The sequence below is a fragment of the Chelonoidis abingdonii genome, chromosome 6, assembly GCF_003597395.2.
Source record: "Chelonoidis abingdonii isolate Lonesome George chromosome 6, CheloAbing_2.0, whole genome shotgun sequence".
Classification (NCBI taxonomy): domain Eukaryota; kingdom Metazoa; phylum Chordata; order Testudines; family Testudinidae; genus Chelonoidis; species Chelonoidis abingdonii.
The window spans coordinates 43,501,860-43,528,223 of record NC_133774.1 but is presented as its reverse complement, the minus strand read 5'-3'; the positions used below and the strand labels follow the sequence as shown (position 1 = coordinate 43,528,223).

General features: G+C 45.4%; 1 protein-coding gene and 1 long non-coding RNA gene across 4 annotated transcripts in view; one reads left to right on the top strand and one right to left on the bottom strand.

Annotated features, from left to right (window-relative positions):
* Positions 1-26,364, top strand: part of LOC116825245 (uncharacterized) — a 295,317-nt gene that overhangs the window by 157,985 nt on the left and 110,968 nt on the right. The window lies entirely within an intron of this gene.
* Positions 1-26,364, bottom strand: part of ERBIN (erbb2 interacting protein) — a 247,127-nt gene that overhangs the window by 135,918 nt on the left and 84,845 nt on the right. For 2 of the 3 annotated variants that reach the window (XM_075066984.1, XM_075066985.1), the window contains exon 1: positions 5,017-5,124. The exons of the other annotated variant lie outside the window; for it this stretch is intronic. In XM_075066984.1, the coding sequence (XP_074923085.1) occupies positions 5,017-5,085 (69 nt within the window). In that variant the 5' untranslated portion in view covers positions 5,086-5,124. Of the gene's footprint in view, positions 1-5,016; positions 5,125-26,364 lie in introns of those variants that run through there. 3 annotated transcript variants of the gene reach the window in all.

Sequence of the window (26,364 nt, the reverse complement as noted above, 5' to 3'; positions counted from 1 at the left end):
TTGACTGGAGAGTCCGTCGGATGGACCATTTCTGGTGAGGAAGCGACCTGCTCAGGATCTGCGAAGCGTTTCCAGACCCGGGAGAAAGGGAGGCACCAGTCTAATGGAGTGCTACACAGAATTCCCACAAGTCGATCGCCTTCCTGACACAGGGGATACTTTGTGCCTCCCTGCTTGTTGATATAATACATGCCATTGTTGTCGTGAATACTGCAACACATGCCCGTAGCTGGGACGCTTGGCACGCAGGCGTACTGCCCTGAGTTCTCAGACATTGATATGAAGAGTCCAGCTCTGGGGTGACCAAACCCCTGGTGCGTGGGGCCGCCAGGTGTGCGCCCCAGCCCAGCGCAATGTTGTCCTTTTAGGACACGGAGGCGGGGGGAGAAGGGCAGCCGCACACACAGCGGTGACTCTTCCACCGTCGAGGAAGCGAGAGACTTCGGTGGATCGTTATAATCATGTCTAAAGCATCCCTGTCAGTTCGGTAGACTGAAGCGAGCCAGGTCTTGAGCGGCGCATTCCGCATCTGGCGTACTTATGCAACGAGGACACATGCGGCCAGTCCCCAGAAGGCCAGGCAAGTTAGCTGAGGCTAGTGGAAACCTCTCAGGTCTGACCAGGGATAGACTAGGCTTGAAACCGGTGCAAGGGCAAGCTGGCTTCGCAGAAATGGAAGTCCAGCATGCCCGAATGAATTCTATCCTTTGCAGGACCAGGGTGGATCTTGTCCAGATTGACGATCAGCCCCAGACTTGCGTAGTGCTCTTATGTGCGACGTGGCTGGTGACTTGAGCCTTTAGGTTCCCCTGATAAGCCAAGTCGTCGAAGTAGGGAACACGTAAATCCGACGACGGCGAGGGAGCGGCAACACACGCCATACTTTCGTGAAGCCCGAGGGGCCGACGAAAAGTCCAAAGGGAGGAAGTGAAGCTGTGTATGAACTCGATTCACCACGAAGCGCAGATACCTCCTGTTGGGGGAGGTAAATTGCATATGAAGTATGCGTCCCTTATGTCAAGAGCGCGGTACCAATCGCCGGATCCAGGGAGGGAATGAATGTCCCCAGGCCACACATGCGGAACTTGAACACTTCTTGGATGAACCTGTAACAGCTCACGTAGTCATTATAGGATGGCCGAAGCCCACTTTAACTTGGGTATCAGGAAATGAAACAGAATTAAACCCCCATGCCCTTAGCTCCTCCGTTACTCCTCTATGGCTTCGATTGATAGAGCAGCTTGTGACTTACTGTAGGAGGAGTTGCTCGTGAGAGGGGTCCCGAAGCAGGGACGGGAGGAGGGAGGGGGGAGGGAGACGAAGAAGAGAATTGAACGGTATCAAGTTCCAACCGTACGCAGGACCCCAACGATCCGTAGTTAGACTGGACCACACCAGAGGAAGGAAAAGGCGGTTGGAAAATTTGGAGCGACCGGAAGAAATTGGTACGCTGCTCTCTGGGCAACCTTCAAAATTGGACTTGGGTCCCATGAACTTGCTTGGGACCGGCATTGTTGCCGGTTGGAGGGCCCGATGTGCCGTCTGCGTTGATCGACCACGTCTGCGGCCAAGTCCTGTTCACGCGAGCGGGTGGGGTAGGGCGCCTGGGGTTAGAAGCAGAAAACGCACGTCTTTGAGTTTGGGGGTATGCATGCCAAGAGAGTGCATAATAACTCGTTCGTTGTCAGACTCTGTAGTCTGGGAGTCGCCTTTGCGAAAAAAGACCTTGTCCAATCTCAATGCAAGTCCTGTATGGTGTCTGCAAACTCCAGGCGGTAGGCGGATAACTGTAAGTAACCACGATATCGTCGCATGGCTATGCCAGAGGCGACCGTTCTAGCCGCCGAATCTGCCAAGTCCAGCACGGCTTGCAGTGAGGTTCTGGCAACCCTTTTCCCCTCCTCGAGGAGGGCCGTGAACTCCTGACGGGAGTCTTGTGGGATCAGCTCTGTGAATTTGCCGACCGCCTCCCAGGTGTTGAAGGAATATCGGCTTAAGATTTACTCCAGCAGAGTAAATCTTCCGGCCCAACAAGTCCATGCGTTTGGCCTCCCTGGACTTTGGCGTGGGGGCTTGTTGGCCGTGGCGCTCTCGCTCGTTGACCGACTGTACTACCAACAAGCAAGGGGCTGGGTGCACATACAGGTATTCATAGCCCTTGGAAGGCACCATGTATTTTCTTTCCACTCCCTTGGCTGTTGGTGGAATGGACGCCGGAGATTGCCAGATGGTGTCGGCTCTGGCCTGGATGGATCTGATGAACGGGAGGGCCACCCTGGTCGGTGTTTCCGCTGAGACGATGCTGACCACTGGGTCCTCCACCTCAGGGACTTCCTCCACAGGAGGGCTGATATTTTGGGCTACGCGCCGCAACAGATCCTGGTGCGCCCGCAGATCGATGGGGGAGGCCCCAACGAGGATGTGCCCGCTACCGCCTCATCCGGGGAAGATGATGACGACAACCCTGGAACGAGCAGGTCCTGGACCGAAGCTTCATCCTGGTGGACCTCAGCCTCCGGAACAGCATGTTGTCCTAGAGCCTGTATAGTCCCCGTCTCCTTATCAGCAGGGGGTGGTCTACTGACTGTGGCCTCCGGTGCCCGGTGTTCAGAATGACCCGAGCGTGATTGGCCCGATGGTTCACCCTGGGCTTGCTGGTAGGCCCAGGGTGTCCAAAAGGACCACTGCGGTGGCCCCTGGTCCTGATGGGCCTGAGTGTCTGATCCTCCATAGGACGCGCTGTCCGCGTACGGGGAAGCGGACATGTGACGGGATGCCCACGGGGGACCTGAAGCAGACTGGACCATATCTTTGTGTCCATAGTAGCTGTCCCTGTGCGGTGCCGGCGAACGGTACCGGGAGCCGTGGCGGTATGGAGAGCGGGACCGGGACCTACGACCAGCGCGGTGCCGGGAGGTCGACCGGTGCTGAACCTCGACATGCCTGGATCGGCTGCGAGAGGCTCGGCGGTGCCGGGATCTGGAGCGGTGCCGATAGTATGATGGGGACCGGGATCTGGTCCGGTGCCGCGAGTACGACCAGCACCGGGATGGAGAACGGTGCCGGGACTGCAAGCGGCGTCGGGATCGTGATCGGTGCCGGAGTCAGGAACGTTCACGGGATCCCGAACGAGATCGGCGGGGAGCTCCTTGGTGCCCGGAGACGATGGTCGCACCATGGCAGGTTTGCCCAGCGACTGAATGACCCGCACCGGCGGTGCCGGGGTTGAGGCAGCTCAGGCTCTGTAAGAGCAATGAGGTCCCGCGCAGTGGAGAAGGTCTCCGGGTGGACGGTATGACGAGCTCTACCACAGCGTGGGCCGGGGAGCTGGTCGGCACCGGACTCGACGGCTCCTGAGAGGCCGGAATCGACGGTGCAGGAGCAGGCGGTGCCGCGGCAGTGGCGGTGCCGGGCGATCCGACCTGGAGCTGCGCTCTAACTGCGGTGTGACCGAAGGTACCGCAGGAGCCTTGAGTTTCTTGCTCCTCGGGAGAGTGAGCGGCGCCGGCTGGAGGACTGGGCCGGTGACGGGAGGTGCCGAGGCGTCTTCGCCGGTGCCGGAACAGACGAAGCACTTGTTCCCGGTGCCGGAGACGGTGCCGAGGATGGAGGGAGTTAGAGCTGCCTCCATCAAGAGTTTTTCTTTTCTGGTTTCGGGGCTTGAACTCGCCTTACAAAATTACAGCACTTGTCCGACAGTATGGCCCTCACTGAGGCAGTCTTTACAGGCGAAGTCCGTGCGGGTCTCCTAGTGCGGCTTCGGTCGACGGATCAGGTCACACAGACTTGAAGCCTGGTGTACCGGGCATGGGCCCCGTGCCAGTCGGTGAGGAGAGGGTGCGAAACCCCCGATCCTCTTAAACTATTATTACAACTATAACTACAACTATACTAACTAGTATAATAAAAACTACGAGGAAAACTATATACACGAAAAGCTTATAGTACGAGTGCGATATCACTATGGAGGTGGAGATCAGCTCTAATGCTGCGCTCCACTTGTTCCAAACGACCGACACGGGCGGTAAGAGGAAACTTGAGGAGCGGTCGGGCGCGGCAGGTATATATAGGCGCCATACCGGCGCCACTCCAGGGGGCGACCTGCGGTGTCCCACGAGTGTTGCTAGGGTAAAAGTTCTCCGACAAACGTGCACGCGGCGCGCGCACACCTAACTGGAATGGATATGAGCAAGCACTCGAAGAAGAACTTGACCATTAATCATGCCATCTGCTTGCATTTTTGTTAATCCTGTCAATATCCAGGGATTTTGTTTTTTGCCATATTCAGTCCATATTCCTTACTAATTGTTTTTACAAACTCCAACATTTGCTGCATTGCATGAGTGATTGTAGCAAAGTGCTACATCATATCTTCAGTGTATCTGAGGTCAGTTAAGAGGCATCCACCAATAGAAATCCCAGGTTTTTCCATTTTGTCACAGCCTTCCACAGCTCGTCTCATACCCTGCCTGCACCTTGAAAAGGCTTAAGGACAGAGTACACCCTTGTCTCACACCCTCTCCAGGGAAAAACCACTCTGCCTCCTGTTCCTGTTCACACAGTGCTGTGTCTGATCATGGCAGAGACTTGAAATGAGTTAAATGAAATGCTTTGGAATCCCCATGTCTTCCACTATTCTCCGAAGATGGCCATATCGAATGGAATCTAACGCTTTTGCATAGCCAATTGAACACATAAGTGGGTGACTATAGTCCCTGCATTTTTCCATGATGTAGCAGCTGTTCATGATTTGATCACATGCCTTCTCTCTCTCTGTTGTGGTGGTAGTTCCATTTTTACCATGAAACTTAATGCATATCTGGATTAAGCAAAACACAACTTTGCTCACATACAATATCAGGGAGATGTTAGGACTGTTTCTTAACGCCATGAAGGTTCCTTTCGTCCAAACACCACTGCAAATTTTCCACATGAGATACATAAAGCAGTCACCAAATGCTTTTTTTTTTTTTTTTTTTTTAACAATTAAGCTAGTACTTTAACTATCCAATGTACCTTCCTAGGCTTCATTTTCATAATAGCATGCCCCACTTCCCCTTGCAAGACTGATGGCTCCAGCTCCATACTCCTTCTGTCTTCCTGTATCGTGAATGACTCTGATAAGGCATAAGATTGGCATAATAATCTCTCCACTGGCATTAGATATCATCACCTTCAGGGAGGACTCTGGCATTGTAATCTTTTATTATGTTCTACTGCAAGGGAAACTTTTTGGTAAGAAGTCTGATCACTATGAACATACAGTTTGTACTGGAGACTGCACATAAATTTCCTAGTGGGGTTTCCAACAGCATGAGGGAGATCCCAGCAGAAACACAGTCAGTGTTACGATTGCCTCTCTCTCCCTTCTCACATCCCCCCAGTACAGACAGCCTCTCAGACAGAGAGTGGATTGGGCAGAGAATAATGAGTTCCAGACATACACAACTAGCAAATGGCCCCTTAAAAAAAAAAAAAAAAAAAAAAACAGCTAGTGCAACTTACAACTGCTCTTATTTTAAGATAACTGGGTGATCCTCAGAAACTATAGTGATGGGACAATTTTAGCAGACAATAGTAAATAAAATACTAACATCAAAATACATTTAAAAATACTGATAAAATGAACAAAAATCAATAAAGCAGTAGTAGTTAGATGTTGCTAGATGTCTGGCTGCATGTGTATTTATTTCATCTGTGTGCTGCCCCAGCCCTGCACAGACAGCTGGCACAGCAGACCTCGAGTGAACTCCCCAACTACCACAAGATTTGTTAAGGGATGAAGGCATCCGGCCAAGTTTATTGTTGAAAAAGCACAGTACTGATATCCCGCAGACTCTATCAGACCACTAATACATGTATGCCCATAACAACGGACCAGATCAGTGAACAGTGGGACTTTCCGTTTTTCGCTAGGCCAGACAAAGATACTCCCTCTGATACACATCTTTATATCCCGATACAAACAAGTTAGTACTGCTCCTTTGACATAGTTACTGTAGTTACTGCCCTCTGACACAGCTAGTTATTATTTATTACTTTGTACATGTTGGTTTCATTAAAACATTTCTATTACATACTGCCATCCTGACCTTATCTTTTAGGTGAGATTAGTGTGTTCCTGTTATTTTTGGGGAATGTTACTATACCATCCTTGATATCAGGATGTTTTGGTACCACTTGATATTGGGATGTTTTTCCGTGAGTACTCTGACTAGCGCTTTTTAGGAATGTGTATTTTTGCAATATTAGCCCTGTTCTTGCCGAATTCTGTAAGCAGGTCCTGCCTCATACCAGGCCTTTGATACAAGGGCTTATGTCTCAGACTCTCTTCCTACTACAGTAGTATGTTAAAATGTTAGTTGAAAACAGCTTTAACTTGCTGATACATAATAAAAATACGTGTAATCCACAAATAACTTTACCTTTAACTTGAAAACTCTGTGTTTGTTTTTTAATTAGATGAGGTGGGTGAGGTGATATCTTTTATTGGACCAACTTCTGCTCGTGACAGAGAGATGAGCTTTCAACGTACACAGAGCTCTTCCTCAGGTCTGGGAAAGGTACTCACTATAACAGCTAAAAACTGAACCAACAGTTGAGCTTAAGTAGTTCGCCAGTTAACACATATTCTAAGGCAGTGTTTCTCAAATGCAGCCACCATAGCCACATGTGGTCGCCAGGTGCTTTTTGTGCAGCCACAGCCTCCTAGGCACTGATTGGGGGAAAGCGGTAGCCCCTCCCCCAGGGCCATCAGCAGGGGTTGGACCCTGCCCGCTTCTAGAACCACAAACGCCAGAGAAGCCGGCAGCTGGTGGAAGTACCCCACATTCCTGAAGGCAGTAGGGCTTGGGTTTCCAGATTCAGTCCTGGGGTGGAAGGCTCCATCCCCCGACTGTGGGGTCTCAGGGTCTGGCTGTGGGGCCATAACCATGGTCCAAAGTCATGCAGCAACAGGTGCCAGCCCTGTGCTCACCATCTCCTCCCTGCACCCACCCATCACTCCTGGTCCCCACTGTGTCCTCTAGCCCTGGACTTCGGTCACACGGCTAAAGGGCTCCAGCCTCAGGCTCACTACCACTCCATTGCCAATGCTCACTGCTGCTTCCCCAAGCCCTTCACCCACCCAACCTCATTGCATCTGGCCCCCACTGCCTCACTCGGCCCCCCGATCCATCTTCCAGGCACTTGCTGCCTCCCTCAGTAACCCATCCATTCCCCTCATCTCCTCTGGCCTGCTACCTCCCTACCCACCTCCCCATCCAGGGCTTAATTTGTCCGCCAGCTTCCCACGTCTGAGGAATTCTGTTGTGAAAAGTGATATCATTATGTTTGTTAATATCACTTTTCGCTGCCGCCCAGCTTGCTAGCAAGTCTGCTACTATGAAAAGTGATATTAACATAAAAAAACAAATATCACTTCTCACAGAAGTACTTACTAACTAGCAAGTCTTTAAAAAAGCAACCAAAAAGCAAAACAAACAACAAAAAGACAAGAACATTCAAAGCACCTGATTTGTTTCTATTCTGTCCAGTTACGAATAGAGACAATTGTACGTTATTTTTATCACTGAGTCTGCAAAAACCCTTACATAAATAAATTACTATGATTTGGATATGTATATGTGCATATTTATTTGTTTTTCCTAAAGTTAGTTAAATATTTTTAGGAAAAACTGTCAGAGCAGCCACTAGCAAGAGTTAGTGGCCGCACTCTGAGGCCCCCAAAAAAATCGTTATGAGAACGCCTGTTAATCTATGGGACCATTCAAGGTGAAGTGCCCCGTTAACAAACCTGTTGGCATAGACCAAACAGAGTGATTAGTAGGTTACACGTTATTGTAATAAACCATAAATCCAGTGTCTTTATTAAGACCATGATTTTTAGTGTCCAGCACAGTTATTAATTTAAGCTCCCGGGCTTATCTTTTGAAAGTGCAGGTTGGTGCAGGTTTCCTTTGACAATGAGGACTGGGAGGTTGTCATAAACAGATAGCTAAGGGTTAATGTTTCTTTTACCTGTAAAGGGTTAACAAAGGGAACCAAACACCTGACCAGAGGACCAATCAGGAAACCAGATTTTTCAAAGTGAGGGAGGGAACTTCTGGGTATGTTTTGTTTCTTTGTTCTGCCTTTTTGTTTCTCTTGGCTATGAGAGAAGAGTTTGTTTTTTTTTTGTTTTTTCCTATCTCCAAGCTTCTTCTACCGTTCTGTTCCCAAGTTGGTGAGTACAAAAGGAAAAGCAATAGGTTTATATGTATTTTGTATTAATGTTTGGAGTTGCTGGAATGTTTAAATTGGATATTCATTTTTGAATAAGGCTGATTATTCTTATTTTTCTTTTAAGCCAATAGCCCTTGTTGTTAGCCATCTTGATGGTTTTCGCAGTGATCATGTCATTGGTGTTCTTTGTCTTTTTTATATAAAGTTTCTTTTCAAAACTTGTTGGATTTTCCTTTTCCTAGTTAAGGCAAGGGGATAGGAATCTCTGTGCCAGGAGTACTGTCTCTTCAGGAAAGGACTGGGAAGTGGAGAGAATGAAGAGGGGGGAAGGTAATCATCCTCTCTGTTTTGTTGTTTCAAGGATTGAAGCAGGGGAAATTCTAGTATCCCAAGGCGGGAAAAATGGGGGAGAAGTAAGAGCAGGAGGAGTGGCTTATTTCCCTTTGTGGAGGCTCAGGGCATCTGAGTTCTGGGGGGCCCCCAGGAAAGTTTGGGAGGACAGAGAGTTTATTCAGTACTCATATCCTGATTGTCGGCAGCGAGATAAGATCCAAGCTGTAATTAGCTTGGAGGTTCATGCAACACCCAGATGATTTGGACGCTAAAGTTCCAGAGTTTGGGACAGAGGCTTTACAGAGGTCAGATAGGAAGGATCCTTTTGTGTGAAAAGTGTTCACCATAGGTGATACGGATTGGTGTTTTTGCTCATTTTCCTGTGCAAGATTCATTCAAACGTATGTGATTATCTGGGTTTCTCCCACAGAGTTATGGGACATTTAGTGCACTGCCTGAGGCACACCATTGTAGACTCATGGATGCTCAATAGTGTATTGTGGGGAGGCGTTGATCATCGTAGCAGTGGAGATATCACTGCGGCTTGTGCATCTGTTGTTCTGGCAGAGTTGCTTTCATGTTTTGAGGTCGTGTGTCCTGGCTGTTGGAGGGCTGCTTCTTGCACTTAGAAGAGAGGAAAGTGATTCAGGAAATAGTCACCATGGATCACGCAAGGCAGTTCATGCCTGCATTAACCTTAATGTCCGTATATATACGAGATAATGCTCGTAACGAGGGGAAGCGTGACGTGTATTCTGACTAGCAAACCTTTTGATATGGTTCTCCCACAGTGTATTCTGCCAGCAAGAAAAAGTATGGCTGGAAATGGACTACAAGGTGGATAGAAAAGCTGGATAGATGTCGGGCGTCAACGGTAGTGATCAAATGGTTCCATGTCTAGGTGCGCAGCTTGGTTCAAGCGGAGTCCCCAAGAATAGGTCTTGGGGCTGGTTTGTTCTGTGATCTTCATTAAATAAGCTGGAGGGGATGGCCTTGGCTGCACCCTCAGCAAGTTTGCAGATGACACTAAACTGGAAGGAGTGGGTAGATCACTGAGGGGTAGTTATAGATATTAGGGACCTAGACAATAGTGATTGGACCAAAAGAAATCTGATGAATTCAACAAGGACAAGTCAGAAGTTCCTGGCATTTAGGATGGAAGACCCCATGCACTGCTACATTACTAGGGGACCGGTGCTAGGGAAGGTTAGACGAAGGTTTCTAACCATTTAGCGGGAGTGGAAGTTCTGGAACAGCCGTCCAAGGGGATAGTAGTTGGGCAAAAACTTATCTGGCTTTAAGATAAGCTTGATAAGTATATAGAGGGATGATTATGGATGGATAGTTTATTTGGGCAATCGATCTTGTTTTAGATTATCAGCAGATAAGTCTGCTCAATGGTGCTGTGGGGGATGTTGGATGGGATGGGATCTGAGTTACTGGCAGAGAATCTTTCCTGGTTGCTGGCTGGTATCTATTTGGGGTCGGGAGGAATTTTCCTCCAGGGCGGATTGGCAGGGGCCCTGGAGGTTTTTCGCCTTCCTCTGCAGCGTGGGGCATGGGTCACTTGCTGGTGGATTCTCTGCAGCTTGAGGTCTTCAAACCACAATTTTGAGGACTTCAATAACTCAGTCATGGGTTAGGGGTTGTTATAAGTGGATGGGTAGGGTTCTGTGGCCTGCTTTGAGCAGGAGGTCAGACTAGATGATCATATTGGTCCCTTCTGACCTACGAATCTATGAGTCTATGAGTTCTGCAGAAAAGGACCTAGGGGTTACAGTGGACAAGAAACTGGATATGAGTCAAAGTGTGCCCTTGTTGCCAAGAAGGCTAATGGCATTTTGGGCTGTATAAGCAGGGGCACTGCCAGCACATCGAGGGACATGATCATTCCCCTCTAGTTGATAGTGGTGAGGCCTCATCTGGAGTACTGTGTCCAGTTTTGAGCCCTACACTATAAGAAGGATGTGGAAAAACTGGAAAGAGTCCAGCAAAGGGCAACAAAAATGATTAGAGGGCTGGAGCACATGACTTATGAGGAGAGGCTGCGGAAACTGGGATTGTTTAGACTGCAGAAGAGAAGAATGAGGGGGGACTGGATAGCTGCTTTCAATTATCTGAAAGGGGGTTCCAGAGAGGATGGATCTAAACTCTTCTCAGTGGTAGCAGATGACAGAACAAGGAGTAATGGTCTCAAGTAGCAGTGGAGGAGGTTTAGGTTGGATATTAGGAAAAACTTTTTCACTAGGAGCATGGTGAAATACTGGAATGGGTTACCGAGGGAGGTTGTGCAATCTCCTTCTGTAGAGGTCTTTAAGGTCAGGCTTGACAAATCCCTCACTGGGATGATTTAGTTGGGAATTGGTCATGCTTTGAGCATGGGGTTGGACTAGATGTCCTCCTGAGGTCCCTTCCAACCCTGATATTCTATGATTCTGAGGTTGGGGACTTACCTAAAGGCCAAAAGATTTCTTCCAGGATGGAGTCCTCATCAAGCATGGGCTGTAATTGTTTGATGATACCCGGTATGGGTTTTAATGTGGGGTAGTAGGTGACAACTAGAGGTGTGCAGTTGGAGAGGGATTTATTTCTTTACTGACGCAGGTTCTCTAGAGGGTGTAGTGGCCTGTTCCTTGACGCAATCTATTCTCTGGTTTGGTGAAGGCAGTTCTGAGTGTGTTAAGGTGTATATCGCAGACTTTCTCCTTGGAGCATATTTTGTGGTATCTGAGTGCCTGGCTGTAGATAAGAGTGTGTCTGGGATGGTTACTGGGTCTATGAAACTAGGTGTGCTAATTCATGGGTCTCCTGTATACAGTTTATCTATAAGATTCCATTGTTGAAGCTGACTGTAATGTGATGTTGAAAAAGTTGATGCTAGTGTGAGAAAGTTCTAGAGAGTTTAATGAATGCGTGGTGGCAGTTGAAGTTGTGGTGGAAATCTATGAGGGAGTTTAATCATCTGTCCAGAGCATGAAATCATCCTCGTTGTATCTCAGATATATGATTTGTTTCATGGTGCATTTTCCAGAAATTCTTAAATTGAATTTTAAAATAGGCTTGTCTACTTTGTTCCTTTATTATGTACAAATAAAGAGACATTTTGTTGCTGCCTTTGTGGCGGCAGGGGTGGGTGGGAATTTTTTATTTTTTAATGTGTATGCAAGTACTGTCTACTTTGGAAGAGTATGGTGGAATGCAGAACTAGAGAAATTATGGACTTCGAAAGAGCAAAGAGTGAGAATTTGGCAATTGAAAGAAGGTATTTTTATTCAGACTGTATAAACCTTCATTTTAATATTTATTAAACCTCACATACCAAAAAACCCAAAACCAAGAAAAATCCAGAGCTGACAATCCTACTATTTCTATGGTGATAAACAAGTAAAGAAAGATCTCTTTAAAGTAAAACTTTCATGATATCTTTATAAATGTTTTGTGGTGTTTTTAAGGTTGAAAGAATATGAACTAATATTTTCCCTTGCTGAAACTGCAGATTAGTGCTGAAATTTGGTCATTACAACGGGGTTAAAGACTCCTATTCTTGATAAAAGTTCTACTATGAAGAAAAGGCAGATGTTATTTTAACTAAAGCATCAACTAATTAATTAGGAGAACCTGAGGAGGTTCTTGGTCAAAGTGGACACTGAATAAAGAAATCTGCACTCCTGTTTCCACATCTTCCAAACAGAGTGACAGACAGTGAAGAGCTCATTGGGCCTGTCACATCCCCCAAGGATTTCTGTTCCACAAGGGAATCTTAACTAATCCCATTCTTCAAGAATCTTCCTAACCTTCTTTAACAGGGTTTTCTGAGAAAAGGAAGGTGAAGAGCATAGGGATCCTATACAGCAGACTGAGTAAGATGTGACTCACAGGGTTGCAAGGTGTCCAGTTTTCAACCAAACACCCGGTTGAAAAGGGACCCTCCCAGCCTGGTGAAAATGTGCAAGTAAGTGAGGGTGGGGGAGAGCAAGTGACAGAGGGAAAGGGGGAAGATGGAGTGACTGGGGTGGGGCCTCGGAGACGGGGCAGGGCAAGGGTGTTTGGTTTTGTGCAGTTAGGAAGCTGGCAACCTTTGGGAGACTTCCTATAAGAGAAAAAATGATATATGAAGACTGCCACTGCGGACAGAGAAGAGGTCCCTTGAGAGAACGGAGGAGGAAAGAGCTCTTTTGGAAAGCTCTTTCTCAGAGGAAGTGAAAAGATCCGTTCTGAGAAAAGGTAGAAGGCAGCAAAAGCCCTATGTATCCATGCTACAGCTCCTGGATCAAGGGATTCCCCTGCAGTGATTAAACGGAGAAAGCAGAAAGACGACTGGGCATCCCCTACATTCATGTTACTCTATGCTTTAATTGGTGATATTGGTCATCCTTTTTGAGTATCTGAGCCTAGGGAGAGTGACTTGGGAACTCTAGCCCCTGGAGTCTGCACAGGTTGCTGAAGTAAAATGCAGCCACCAGTTCAAGGTTACTGCTACCCCTATTCAGACCTGGTTGCAATGGTTTCGTGTGAAGCAGCAACAGGGGAGTACAGGATGGAGAGAACAGTCCCTTCTTCCAAAATTTACAAAGAAGAGGTAAAGGAGGAGTATTTTCAGCTGAGCCCTCACTGCAACTTGGGAGACCTTGGGTTCAATTCCCCCTACCTGGAGAAGGGATTTGAACTTGGGTATCCCATATTGCAGGAGAAACGCCTAACCACTGGGATAAGGATATTCTGATGTCAGTCTCTCAGTCGCTCCTATTGAAACTGTTCTACTGTGTATACATAATTCAACCGTAATTGGAGCAGGGAGGGACATCGGAACAGCATACTAATTATTCTGGAATAAAGTGTTTTTATTTTTATCCTGGAACAGAGAGTCCACATGGGCACTGTTCTGAAATAGTAAGTACAGAATTGCTCATTCTGCAATAGCTATTCTGGTCAATTTTTCCCATGTAGAAAACCCTGAAGAGAAAAAAAAGAAGGAAGCATCTCAGATTAAAAGGGATAACTCAGTATGGCCTTTTGTGGTATAAGGAAATGTGATGCAGCAAGGAATGCATGATCTTCATGCATTAATTAAAACAAAGGGCTCCCACTGACGTCAACAGGTAGTTTGCCTAAAGTTCAAAGCTAGAAATGAACAGGGAAGGGGAAGCACAGTATTGTTTCTCTTCCCTGAAACCTCTTCATCCCAGAAGACAGAAAAGCCTAGCAAGCAGCAGATTTTGGTTTCACTCTACCCCATCCTCCTTAGACAGGGTCAGTCAGAGAGGTGCACAATCCAGGCCTCATTCATGACATATTCTTGTATATGACTTTCATGGATTATATCTGACATATGCACTGTAATAGATAGCACTACACCGGTATATCAAAGGTTGTAAACTTTTTGGATTACATTATATTCAAGGAACAGCATGTGACCATCTAATTAAAGACCACTACCCAAGAGAAAAGAGTTATGTTTGTGCAACTACCCTTACTTTGGCATTTCATAACTTTTATGTACTTGCCAAACCTTAATATTCTTTTAATGAAAGTTTTTAACAGAATTAGTAAGATTTCATGTGTTAGTATTCCTTTGAACAAACAAAAATTGTTTTAACAGAGGAAAGAGACAGCATTTAGCTACTGCAAATAAAATCACCACAAACCGTGATCATTTACTTGAAAGAAGCAAAGAGGTGCTGTTGAACCTTCAATTTCAAGCACAAAAGTTCTCTCTGGAAATGCTGAAGAAAACTGTATACACCATTTAGAAGCACAAAAATTCTGGGGCATGTAAGTGGCACAAGTCCCTTTTCAGTGTTATTAATTACTCCCAAACACTCTTCTGAAAATAATTCTGTTCCTCTGAATGTACAATTTAAGTTATTACCCCTAACTGCATACTTAAAATGCACACCAAAAAAATTAGTCATAATTGGTATTACAATCTATTTTTCTACATATAGTTGGCTCAGAAAAAGGTTGCCTTAGTATTTTTTCTAATTCCAGAGGTGACCTCTGGCATTGGCCCAGTTCAGTATCTGTTAGCATTATGGGGGGGGGGGGGGGGTAGCTAATTCACCTATAAAAAGTCACCTCAGGAAGAAGATACGTATCCCAACTTAGCCTGGAAGCAAGTTGTTTTTAAAAAAATCAGCACACTTTTTTTTAAGTTCTAACAACCAGTAACCCATTTCAGCTGGTTTGCACTTTCAAAGGGGAAGGGATTACCTTCGTTTATCTCTACCTTAATTTCACCTATTCAAACATGAATACCACCAAAAGCCTTGACTCGAACAGGATACTAACAGTTTTTCAAATAAGGTGTTGCAATACCTCATATTTTTACATCATTTTCCCAGGTTCTCTGAATACGTCAGGAACATTCACTAATTAAGCCTTGCCATTCTTGTCAAGTAGGTAAGAAACCCAGACCACTTCACCCACCACTGAAGTTCTGCCTAACTCTGGTATGAAACATGGAAGCTATTGAACAGGACAAAGGAACATTGCACAACAGTTCAGCACAGGAAGTAACTAATACAGTATGCAGGTCAAAAATCGTCTGGAAGAATTCAGGTGAGAAAAATGTAATTATTCTGCTAGTTAGAATTTAGCATATAAATTCTTTTACAAGTGCCACAGGATCTTTACCCAAATGCAAATCAGGTTTTGTGTTTTAGCTTCCATCTGAAAAACACACAGTGCCCCGAATGTGAAGCTTGGACATGGGTTTAGTAACAACTAAGAAGCAAAAATGTCCTCCAGTGAATCACCACTATTTCCTGTAGCATCCAGATGTTTCCTAGAACACTCCTACCCAACATCTGGCAGGATCCCACTATAACGCTGTATGTTTAAACATGCAATTAAACAGAACTACTGTGCCTCATGGCTATTTAAAGGGATACCACAGGCTTCAAAATCACATTTTTAATTGAAAATATTGTACCTTTGTTACAATTAGTATTTGCAATTTGTTTTGTTTACAATATTTCATGTATAGCTAGTTTCACTGTATTATTCATAGTCACTTATATTTCCTGTCACATGCTCTAGCAAGATGTCAACTTATGCACTACTTAGGTAGGACTATACTTTTCCTCGGGTCCAACAAGAAGCATGTTTACCAGTTTCATTTTCAGCTTTGCTGCTGATGTAACTTCAGAGCCAGCAGTGAGATAACAAAGAGAAGGTGGGGTGGGCATGATTATGTTTTGTCACATTCCTCTCAGCATGCTCAAAACACATGCAAACAGGTCTACAGAGGTCACAACCACCCTTTTCTGGCTAGATTAGGGTGGCCAGATGTCCCAGTTTTATAGGGACAGTCCTGGTATTTAGGGCTTTTTCTTATATAGACTTCTATTACCCCTCCACTGCCTGTCCTGATTTTTCACACTTACTATCTAGTTGCCCTAGGCTAGATGGAAGCAGACCTCAAATTTTGATGTTGTAAAATGGAGTCACTGTACAGAAAAAAAATGAGAACCGATTTAAAAAAATGGACACATCAAACAATTCCTGTTGCTGCACCACTGAATTCACTTAACTTCACCAAGTCTATAAAGATACAGATGTATATGAAAGTGCTTAGGAATCTGCATTCAAAAGCTGCATCTGAAGCAGAGACATGTCTTCAGCACATTTTTACAGATGTCATGAAGAACAAAAAAAACATGAGTGTTCTATTCTTCTCTCTTCCTACAATGGAGACATGCCTATTGTGGAATATGCCCAGATATTGGTTAAGTACATCTGGTATGCTTGTGAAGTGAGACAGATTTGTGAAAATGTTTAGTTCATTGTAAATGAATCTCTTCCGGAGAGCAGCATCACTTATCTCCATGGTTTAGAAGAAATAGTAAGTGTGTCTAAGTGAGCTGAAGGAAACCGAATGCTATCATTCTCTGATATCTTGCCTGAAAGAAACACCTGCGTAACCTCAAAAGTCAGGGGCACGCATTGGTGTCTCTTGAAGCAAAAAACTGTGTGGAACCCAACAGGTCTACTTGTGTTTTAAGGATTTGGTCAAGACATTTAGTGAACAGCTAAACTATCAGCAAGTGAAAAGCTATGACTAATGCTCATTAAAGAATCAAATCTTACTATAATGATTACTCTCCTTTACTCCCGTCCATTTGTTTATTTCATTCACTTATGTTCTGTTGTAACCTACAATGCAAGCTCTTCAGAGCAAGGCCTATATATTTTTTAGTAAGTATTTGTAGAGTACCTAGTATAATGGAGCCCTGATTCCCAATTATGGTGCCAAAACAGTCTTCTGTGCCAACTGCCTCTTTTCAAGGGCAGTCAAGGAATTTGAAGCATCCTACAATCCTGAACCCGAGGGCTCCTTATCTTCTGCAAGGCCCTTAAATAAAAGTCCCAGCTCTAAAGGAGGTAGCAAGGAAGAAGAAATATCCTACAATGGTCCTACTGGCTGAGGAAACATCTCCTCTTTATAAGAGGCAAATTCTTAGTTTCTTCAGAGCTGAAGGGAAAATAAGGCCTATCTGGACTCAGTATAAAGCAATGTGCCTATCCTCCCACCGCACATCAAACAGAGGTTGTACTCATCCACCAGCCAAACTGACAGCAAATGGCAGGCATTTTAAAATCTGATTCTCTCTTATATTTTATAAGAATTTAAAAAAAAGTCATACTGGATCAGATCAACAGACCATCTACCTCAGTATCCTATCTTTGACAGTGGCCCAAGCTAGATGCTTCAGAGGGAATGAACAGGACAATTTCAAGTGATCCATCCCCTCTTTATTTATCTAATGTCATTATATTTTGTATTATCTACCCCTTTGCTAATGGTTCCTACCATTCTGTTAGCTTTTTTCACTGACGCTGGACATTGAGCAGACGTTTTCAGAAAACTATCCATGACGACCCTAAAACCTGGTCTACATGACATGGGTAGGTCAATGCAAAGCAGCTTGCATTGACCGAGCTGGGGCAGTGTCTTCACTTAAATTTGATTTCTGCAGACGTAAGTGCCTCTCTATGTCAATTTAATAACACCACCTCCCCAAACAGTGTAGAGTCATGGTCAATGTAATTATGTTGCTGCAATGTCAGTGCAGACACTGCATTACTTACATTGACTGTTACTAGCCTCCAGGAGCTGTCCACAATGCCTCACACCAACTGCTCTGTTCACCATTGTGAACTTTGCTGCCCAGGAGTGAGGCAGACGGGAAGCGGTCCTACTTCAAGTTTTTGAAATTTCTTTTCCTGGTTGCTCAACTTGGCAACCACAACTTAACTGCCCAGCTGACCATGCTGGTGTCACACTCCAGCCACACTTCTGCCTGAAGTAGACAGCAGGTATTGGATCTCCTAGGCCTGTGAAGAGAAGTGTCTGGCAGACACAGCTCCAATCCAGCTGTAGGAAAATAGACATCTATTAATAGATAGCTCAGGGGATGCAGATGAAGGGCTACAAGAGGTACCAGCAACAGTGCCACATGAAGGACAAGAAGCTGCAGCAGGCATACCAGAAGGTCAACAATTGATCTGGTGTGGAGCTACAGACCTGCCACTTTTATGAAGATTGCATGCCAGCCTCAGTTAAGACTCCATCTTCCCCTCCCCTTCCTCCCCCCCAGCACCTTGGATACTTCAGGAGGAGGAGGAGCCAGAGTCACAGGCCTATTCAGTGAACAGCAAGGAGGTGGATGAGGAAGAGGAGCAGCAGCATGGGGGTCAGGCAGCCAGAGGATCCAGCTCCACAGCAAGCCACAACCTGTTTTTGATTCCACCGCAGTCCCGCCAGTTAAGCGCATGCAATCCTGATACAGGGGAAGGAACATCTGGTAAGTACCTGGTTTACACTGAAATTATGGGCATGGCACCCCCAAAGTGACAGGAGACATCTTTTGGTTTGCTCATTTTTATCTGCGCCACAAGAGCTACTGGAACAACCAAGAGACGTAGAGCTGCTACCTGCTTTTCATTCCCCCCTACAGTTGGCTAGTGGGGGCTTTGTGGAGCCATTTGTTTATTTTCACAGGGATCTCCTGTGAATCCTCTGTAGACCTCTCGATGAAATTTTCATGGAGGTACTCTGCAATCCTGTGCCGAAAGTTTCTGGGTAGGAATTGTAACGTTGCGCTCTATATGATTTTATAGAAAGTACGCTGATGAGTGTGAATATAATGTAACTAAAATATGCTTCATGCAAAAGGTCTTTTGTAAGGTATCATTACAAAGTTTATCAATTGAGTGTGGTCATCCTATTTGTATAAATGAATCAATCACTCTTGTAACTGAAACTAGAAATATGAAATATAACTGAGAGCTTACTGTAATTATGTAAAGTGTGGGCCATTAATGGTGGTTTGGAATCTTGATGGCACCCATCAACCAGGACAATTGTCTGTGGATGGCTCTGTTTGCAGGCAGGCCTTGCTGTGAATCAGGTTGGGAGAAATGAAGGCTTGAGGTCTTACAGTGACGTGATCATGTCACCTGAACTGGAATCCATCTTTAACCTGGTGTTTTTCCATTGAGAAGGAGGGATGGGAACCCAGAGGGACAAATTCCCACCTTATGCAAAAGATATACAAATGTGTGGAACAGAACAAATTGGGCTGCAATCATTAGAAATCCCCTAGCTATCACCTGAGATGGAACAAGGGCTGTACCAGGGGACAGGATTGTGCCCAGAATAGGAAGGCATCCAGTCTGTGAAAAAACTTATTGAAATGTCTCTGAGGGTGAGATTTTATCTGTATTCAGCTGTATTACTGTACTAGGCTTAGACTTGCATTTTGCTTGGTACTTCACTTTGTTCTGTCTGTTACTACCTGGAACCACTCAAATCCTACAGTCTGTATTTAATAAAATCACTTTTTACTTATTAATTAACCCAGAGTATGCATTAATACCGGGGGCGGGGGGAGAGAACAGCTGTGCATCTCAATCAGTGTTACAGAGGGTGAACAATTTATGAGTTTACCCTGTATAAGCCTTATCAAGAGTAAAACAGATTTATTTGGGGTCCCATTGGGAGTTGGGCATCTGAGTGCTAAAGACATGAACACTGCTTAAGTTGCTTTCAGTTAAGTCTGCAGCTTTGGGACACGTGGTTCCGACCCTGGGTCTGGGCTTGAGCAGACTGGCACGTCTGGCTCAACAAGACAGGGTGCTGGAGTCCCAAGCTGGCAGGGAAAGCAGGGGCAGAGGCAGTCTTGGCACATCAGTTGGCAGCCCCAAGGGGGTTTCTGTGATCCAACCTGTCACAGAAATGTCTTATTTCTTCCTTTGTGGTAAGATACTTTCTCATACCACTCGGCAAGTACGTCAGCAGGCACCTCTGCAGTATACTGGCTAGCAGTATGTGGGCCCAGACAGCATCAGGACACCAGTGGCAGCTGTGCTCTCTCTGCCTCTGTTACCCTGAGGAGTGAGATATCAGCTAAAATCACCATGCCTGTGGAAAACGGTGCCAGGATTCAGTTCCATTTCCCTATATAACTTGAATCACGCAAGCAAGCTATTCCCTCCTTGTGTCCCAAACCCCCAGAAGGCCATACTCACCCTGACTCCCAAGCAAAAGGGAGAATGTAGTGCTTACAACTTTTGGGGAGTTAGGGGATTGAGTTCATCATTTTAAGATTCCATTTCCATTGTGAATGGTTCCTGCGTGTGTTGTATCTGCAGCTGCTGCCACTGTGGCCTTCAGCGTCTACCCCTCCAAACTTGCAGAATGCCTGAGCCAGATAAGGAGGAGAAAGATGAGGACTCGGGATAACATGTGTCAGGAGATCCTATAAGCCAGTGGTGCATCAGAAAAGGATGACCCTTGCAGACAGCATGGGAAAGGACAGAGTAAAGAGGAGAAAGGCACAAGAAAAGGAGAGGGACATGCAGTAAGCGATGCTTGCACATCTCAGAGAGGAAATAGAGATGCTTCATACTCTGATGGACCTGCAGATTCAACAGTCCTGTGCTCGCATCCCTCCGCAGCCCACAAAGAACTCTATATTGGTACCACCCTATAACATTTCCTGTGGCATCAGGGGTCAGTGCACTACCTTTACTACTCCACCCCGGGGGACATTAAAGAAAACAACAGCTTCACATACACTGACCTGTGAAAGATATGATTGGTGTATTCATACCTGAAATGGAAATGACTGTTCTTTCCCTTTCAAAAGTTGTTCCCTTAATTTATTAAGTTTTATTAAGCTCTCAGTGTTTTTATTTAATTCACTGGCTCGTGTTACAGAATAAAATTCTATTTTTGAAATATAATTAATCTTTATTAGTTCACAACATATGCTGGCTGGTGATGAGCAGGTTTGACAGCAATTTCTTCTTACCGCACTGTGTCACAGAACCTAGAACATCATAATTCACTAACTATTAATAGGTGCATTGATAATGTTATAGTCCTACATACACAGCAATCACTAGAAGAGTAATTCTGGAGCACAAAAGAGAAAGGCCAGGTAGCGCACACTGCAGCAACACAAACCACTCTGGCTCACTATTAAAATGTTCTTTCAAAGCCTCCCTGAACTGTATAGCTTCACACCAAACTCAGCCCTGGTATCTGGCTGTTCAAATTTAGCAGACAGCCACTCCCACGTCCACTCTGGCAGAATTTTTTCCCCTTTACTTCACAGAAATTATGCAGGACAGAGCAGGCAGCTATAACTATTGGGATTTTTTTCACTGAAGTCTAATCTTGTGAGTAAACAATGCCAGTGACCCTTCAAATGACCAAAAGTATATTCAGTTGTCATTCTGTGGTTGAATTGCCCCTTGGTGCTGTCGAGGTGACCGGCATGGGTGGCAAGTTTGTAGAAATTTTGGTGGTGCCCAGAACCCGCCCACCAACTCCAGCCCCCCCTGCCTAAGGCTCTGGGAGGGGACTTGGCGGGGGGGAGCTCTGGAGTGCAGATCTTGGGCTACGGATTAGGGTGTAGGAGGGGTGCAGGCTTTGGGATGGAGTTTGGGTGCAGGCTCTGGGCTGGGGCTGGGGGCATAGGAAGGGGTGAGAGGTGCAGGCTCTGGAAGGGAGTTTGGGAGTGGGAAGAGGTGTGTGGGGAGGGGGTGCACCCTCTGGGAGGGAGTTTGGGGATAGGAGGGAGTGCAGGGGTGAGGGCTGTGAGGCTGAGAATGAGGGCTCTGGCTGGTGCTGAGGGGTTCATGATGTAGGAGGGGGCTCAGGGCTAGGGCAGAAGGTTGGGGTGTGGGGTGAGGGCTGTGGGGCTGAGGATGAGGGGTTCATGCTGAAGGGGGGCTCAGGGCTGGGGCAGAGGATTAGGGTGCAAGGGGATGAGGGTTCTGGCTGGGGCTGAGGGGTTCATGCTGGGGGGGCTCAGGGCTGGGGCAGAGGATCAGGGTGCAGAGGGATGAGGGTTGGGGATGGGGATGAGGGGTTCATGCTGCGGGGGGGCTCAGGGCTGGGGCAGAGGATTAGTGTGCAGGGGGATGAGGTCTCTGGCTGGGGATGAGGGTTTGGGGCATTGGAGAGGCTCAGGGCTAGGGCAGGGTAAGGGCAGCCTGCCTTGCCATTAGTGGTAGGCAGGCACTAGGACCCTGGGGCAGCAGACAGCAGTTCTGCCGGGAGCACGAGCAGGCAGGGGAGAGGAGTGTGCTACTTTTTGTCAGGCAGGGACGCGGCGGGGGGTGGGGGGGAACGCAGGGGAAGGGGTGGCAGGCAGGGACTGGGATCTGCTCCAGGCAGGGACGCGGCAGGGTGGGTGGGGGAGAGACCCACGGGGGGCTGGGGCCTCATCCAGGAAGGGCCAGGGGAGAGATCCAGCTCCAAATATTGCTGGAGCCTGGACTCCAGCCCTGAATATTGCTGGAGCCTGAGCACCACAAATGTATATAACCCGCTGCCTATCATGACTGGTGTATGGCTTCATGAGCCGGGGGAGGCTGGGTCACCCAGTACCACTACTAGCATTTCAATATCCCCAATGGTAATCCTCCTGTTAGGTAATAAAGTCCCTGCTTACAGCTTTCTGAACAGTCCTGTGTTCTTAAAGATACATCGGTCATGCACCTGCATGGACCAGTCCTCACTGATGTCGGTAAGGCACGCCTGGTGATCCATCAGCAGTTGCATTACCATAGAAAAAGTAGCCCTTTATATTGACGTACGCTGTGGCAAGGTGGTCTGGTGCTAAAGTAGAGCTGTGTGCCCCATCTATTTCCCTAATGCAGATCGGGAACCCCACTGCTGGAAAACTATCCACTATGTCCTGCACCTGGCTCAGAGTCACAGTCCTGCATAGTAGGAGGTGATTAATTGCCCTGCACATTTGCCCCTAAAGTGGATTTCCTGATTCCAAAATGATTCCTGACTTACTGGTAACAATCTGGCCTTGCAAGTTTCCACACTGCAATTGCCAATCACTTCTTCACAGTCAGTGCTGCTCTCAGTTTGGTGTCGCTACTATGGAGGGCTAGGGCAAGTTCTGCACACAGGTCCAAGAATGTGGCCTTCTGTATCCAAAAATTCTGCAGCCACTACTCTTCATCTCAAACTTTCATGACAATGAAATCTCACCAGTCAGCGCTTGTTTCTTGGGGCCAGATCTGGCACTCCACCACCTTCAGGTGCTCTACGAATGCCACCAATAATCTTGAATCATTTCTTTCAACCTAGCCTCCAAGGAATCATCATGTTCCCCATGGCTTTTGTTACAGCTTACAACGTTCATGAGAACAGTGCAGACCTGTGCAGGCTCCATGCTTCCATCAGAGATGGCAGACAGCAAGGAAGGACTCATGAGATTGTGGGATTTTGTAAATAAAGCATGCACTATTATGGTCTGCAGATGAAATTACAAGCAAGAGAATACTATATGTGTTCCAGTCACCCCTGTGCAACTAATTTCAGCCCTATCAGGTATTGCAAGAACTTCCAAAAAGACCCTGCATTGGAAGGTGGCACGTTGCACAGTAGGATACCCACCCATAGAGCACTGCATTCTACATCAATAGAAGTGCTCCTGGTGAGGATGTGCACTGCCAATACAAGGATCCAACGGTGCACGCACACAATTTAATAACTCCAGTGTCTGTATGCCAACATAACTTAGGTCTACATAATTTTGTAAAGTAGATATGGCCTCATATCTCTTTCTTGAGCGATAACTAATTTAGTTCCCATCATTTTGTATATATAGGTGGGATTATGTTTTCCAATGTGCATTACTTAGCATTTATCAACATTAAATTTCATCTGCCATTTTGTTGCCTGGTCACTATCTGGTGAGTTTCTTTTGTAAGGGTATGTCTTCACTACCGGCCGTATCAGCAGGTAGCAATCGATCCCCAAACGTGCTCCTGTCGACTCCGGAACTCCACCAACGTGAACGGCTGTAGCAGAGTTGACAGGGGGAGCCGCGGACGTCGATCCCGTGCCATGAGGATGGTAGGTAACTCAATCTAAGATACTTCGACTTCAGCTACGCTATTCACGTAGCTGAAGTTGCGTATCTTAGATCGATCCCGCCACCCAGTGTAGACCAGCTCTAATTCTTCACAGTCACCTTTGGATTTAACTATCTTGATTAATTTTGTTTCACTGTCTACCCCCTTTCCCAGGTCATTTATGAATATGTTGAATAGCTCTGGTCCCAATAAATATCCTTGGTGGAACCTGTTATTTGCCTCTTCCCATTGTGAAAATTGACCATTTATTCCTACTCTTTGTTTCCATCTTTTAACCAGTTACTGATCCATGAGAGGACCTTACTTCTTATTTCAGGACTACCTACTTTCTTAAGAGCCTTTGGTTAAGGACCTAGTCAAAAGGATATCTCAAAGTCCAAGAACACTACTTCACCCTTGTTCACATACTTTTTGACATCCTCAAAGAATTCTAATATATTGGTGAGGCATGATTTCTCTTTACAAAAGCTATGTTGACTTTTCCCTAACGTATCATGTTCATCCATGTGTCTGATAATTCTGTTCTTCACTAATAGTTTCAACCAATCTGCCTGGTAGTGAAGTTAAGCTTACCAGCCTGTAGCTGCCAGGGTTGCCTCTGGAGCCTTTTTTAAAGATCAGCACTACATTAGCTACCCTCCAGTCATCTGGAGACCGATTTAAGGTTACATAATACAGTTGTTAGTTCTGCAATTTGAGTTCCTTCAGAACTCTTGGGTGACTGCCATATGGTCCTGGTGACTTATTACTGTTTAAATTGTTCTACAATTTCCTCTATTGACACCTCAGTCTGGGACAGTTCTCAGATTTGTCACCTAAAAAGAATGGCTCAGGTGTTAGAATCTCACCCACATCCTCTACAGTGAAGAACAATGCAAATAATTCACTTAGCTTCTCTACCATGGTCCCACCTTCCTTGAGTGCTCTTTTACCACTCTGTCATCCACAGGTCCCAATGATGTTTGGCAGGCTTCCTAGTTCTGCTGTACTTAAAGTTTTTGCTGTTAGTTTGTGTGTCTTTAGCAAGTTGCTCTTTTAAGTCTTTCTTGGTCTATCTTATTACACTTTTATACTTCACAGAGTTTATGCTCTTTTCTATTTTCCTCATTAGGATTTGTTTTCCAGTTTTTAAAGGATGCCTTTTTGCCATTAACCACATCTTTTACTCAGCTGTTCGGCTGTGATGGATTTTTAATTTTTATTTTATTTTTGTTCTCTTATTGCTGTTTTTTATTTGAGGTATACCTTTAGTTTGAGTCTCTATGGTGTTTTTAAATAGTCTCCATACAGTTTTCAGGCATTTAATCCTTGTGACATTTTAATTTCTGTTTAGCTTCTTCATTTTTATGTAATTCCCCCTTTTTTAAAGTTAAATGGCACCGTGGTGGATTTCTTTGGTATTCCCCCCTCCTCCCCAAAAAAAGATTTTAAATTTAATTGCATTACATATACCCAGTCAATATGAAGATAGTCGAAATCCCACCTTACTTTTGGGTTATCTATTTTTGAAAAAACTCTAATCTTCCTGAACATTTCGCAGTCACCATCATCCTCCTTTCAGATAGTCAGTAGTATATTCCTACTGCTATACTCTTATTGTTCAAGCATGGAATTTCTATCCAGAGAGATTATATGGTACAGTCTGATTCACTTAAGATTTTTCCTTTGACGCTATGCTTTCTTTCACATAGTGCCACTCCCGCACCCAGCATGACCAACTCTGTTATTCCTATATAATTTATACTCTAGTATTACCGTGCACCATCGATTATCCTCATTCCACCAAGTTTCCATGATGCTTATTATATCAATATCCTCATTTAATGCCAGGCACTCTAGTTCACCCATCTTACAAGTTAGACTTTAGCATTTGTATATAATCACTTGTACATTTTATCAATATTCAGTTACTGCACGTATGTGTTATACTTACATGGATTCTTAAGTTTTGACTCTCCTCTCTAGCTCATACCTGTACTTTACCAACTTCTTTGCTATCCTAGAATATTTACTGAGATTTATATTTACAAGGATATAGGTCCCCCTTTAAATGTAATGGCAAAGGGCAACAAAATCTGAGAAGAATATTTTTTTTAAAAAAAAGGAAAAATATTTACAGAAAGAGTAACTTAATTGCTAATTTACAAAAAGAGAAGAAAAAGTTAATTGAAAAATTAAAAAATAAAGAAAAAGGTCAATTCAGAGGCCCACAAGTCTGACATCCAACAGGATGAAAATCCTAAACTGAAGGAGGGGGTCATCTTCTGTCTTCACTCTAGATGGAAAGTTGTACATGCATCACATGACAGCACACCATGACACTAGCATTAGGTAATTTTATTATTTTTGTATTCACTAAACTGTTTGCTGAACTATTTTTTGTTTCATGAAGCAAAT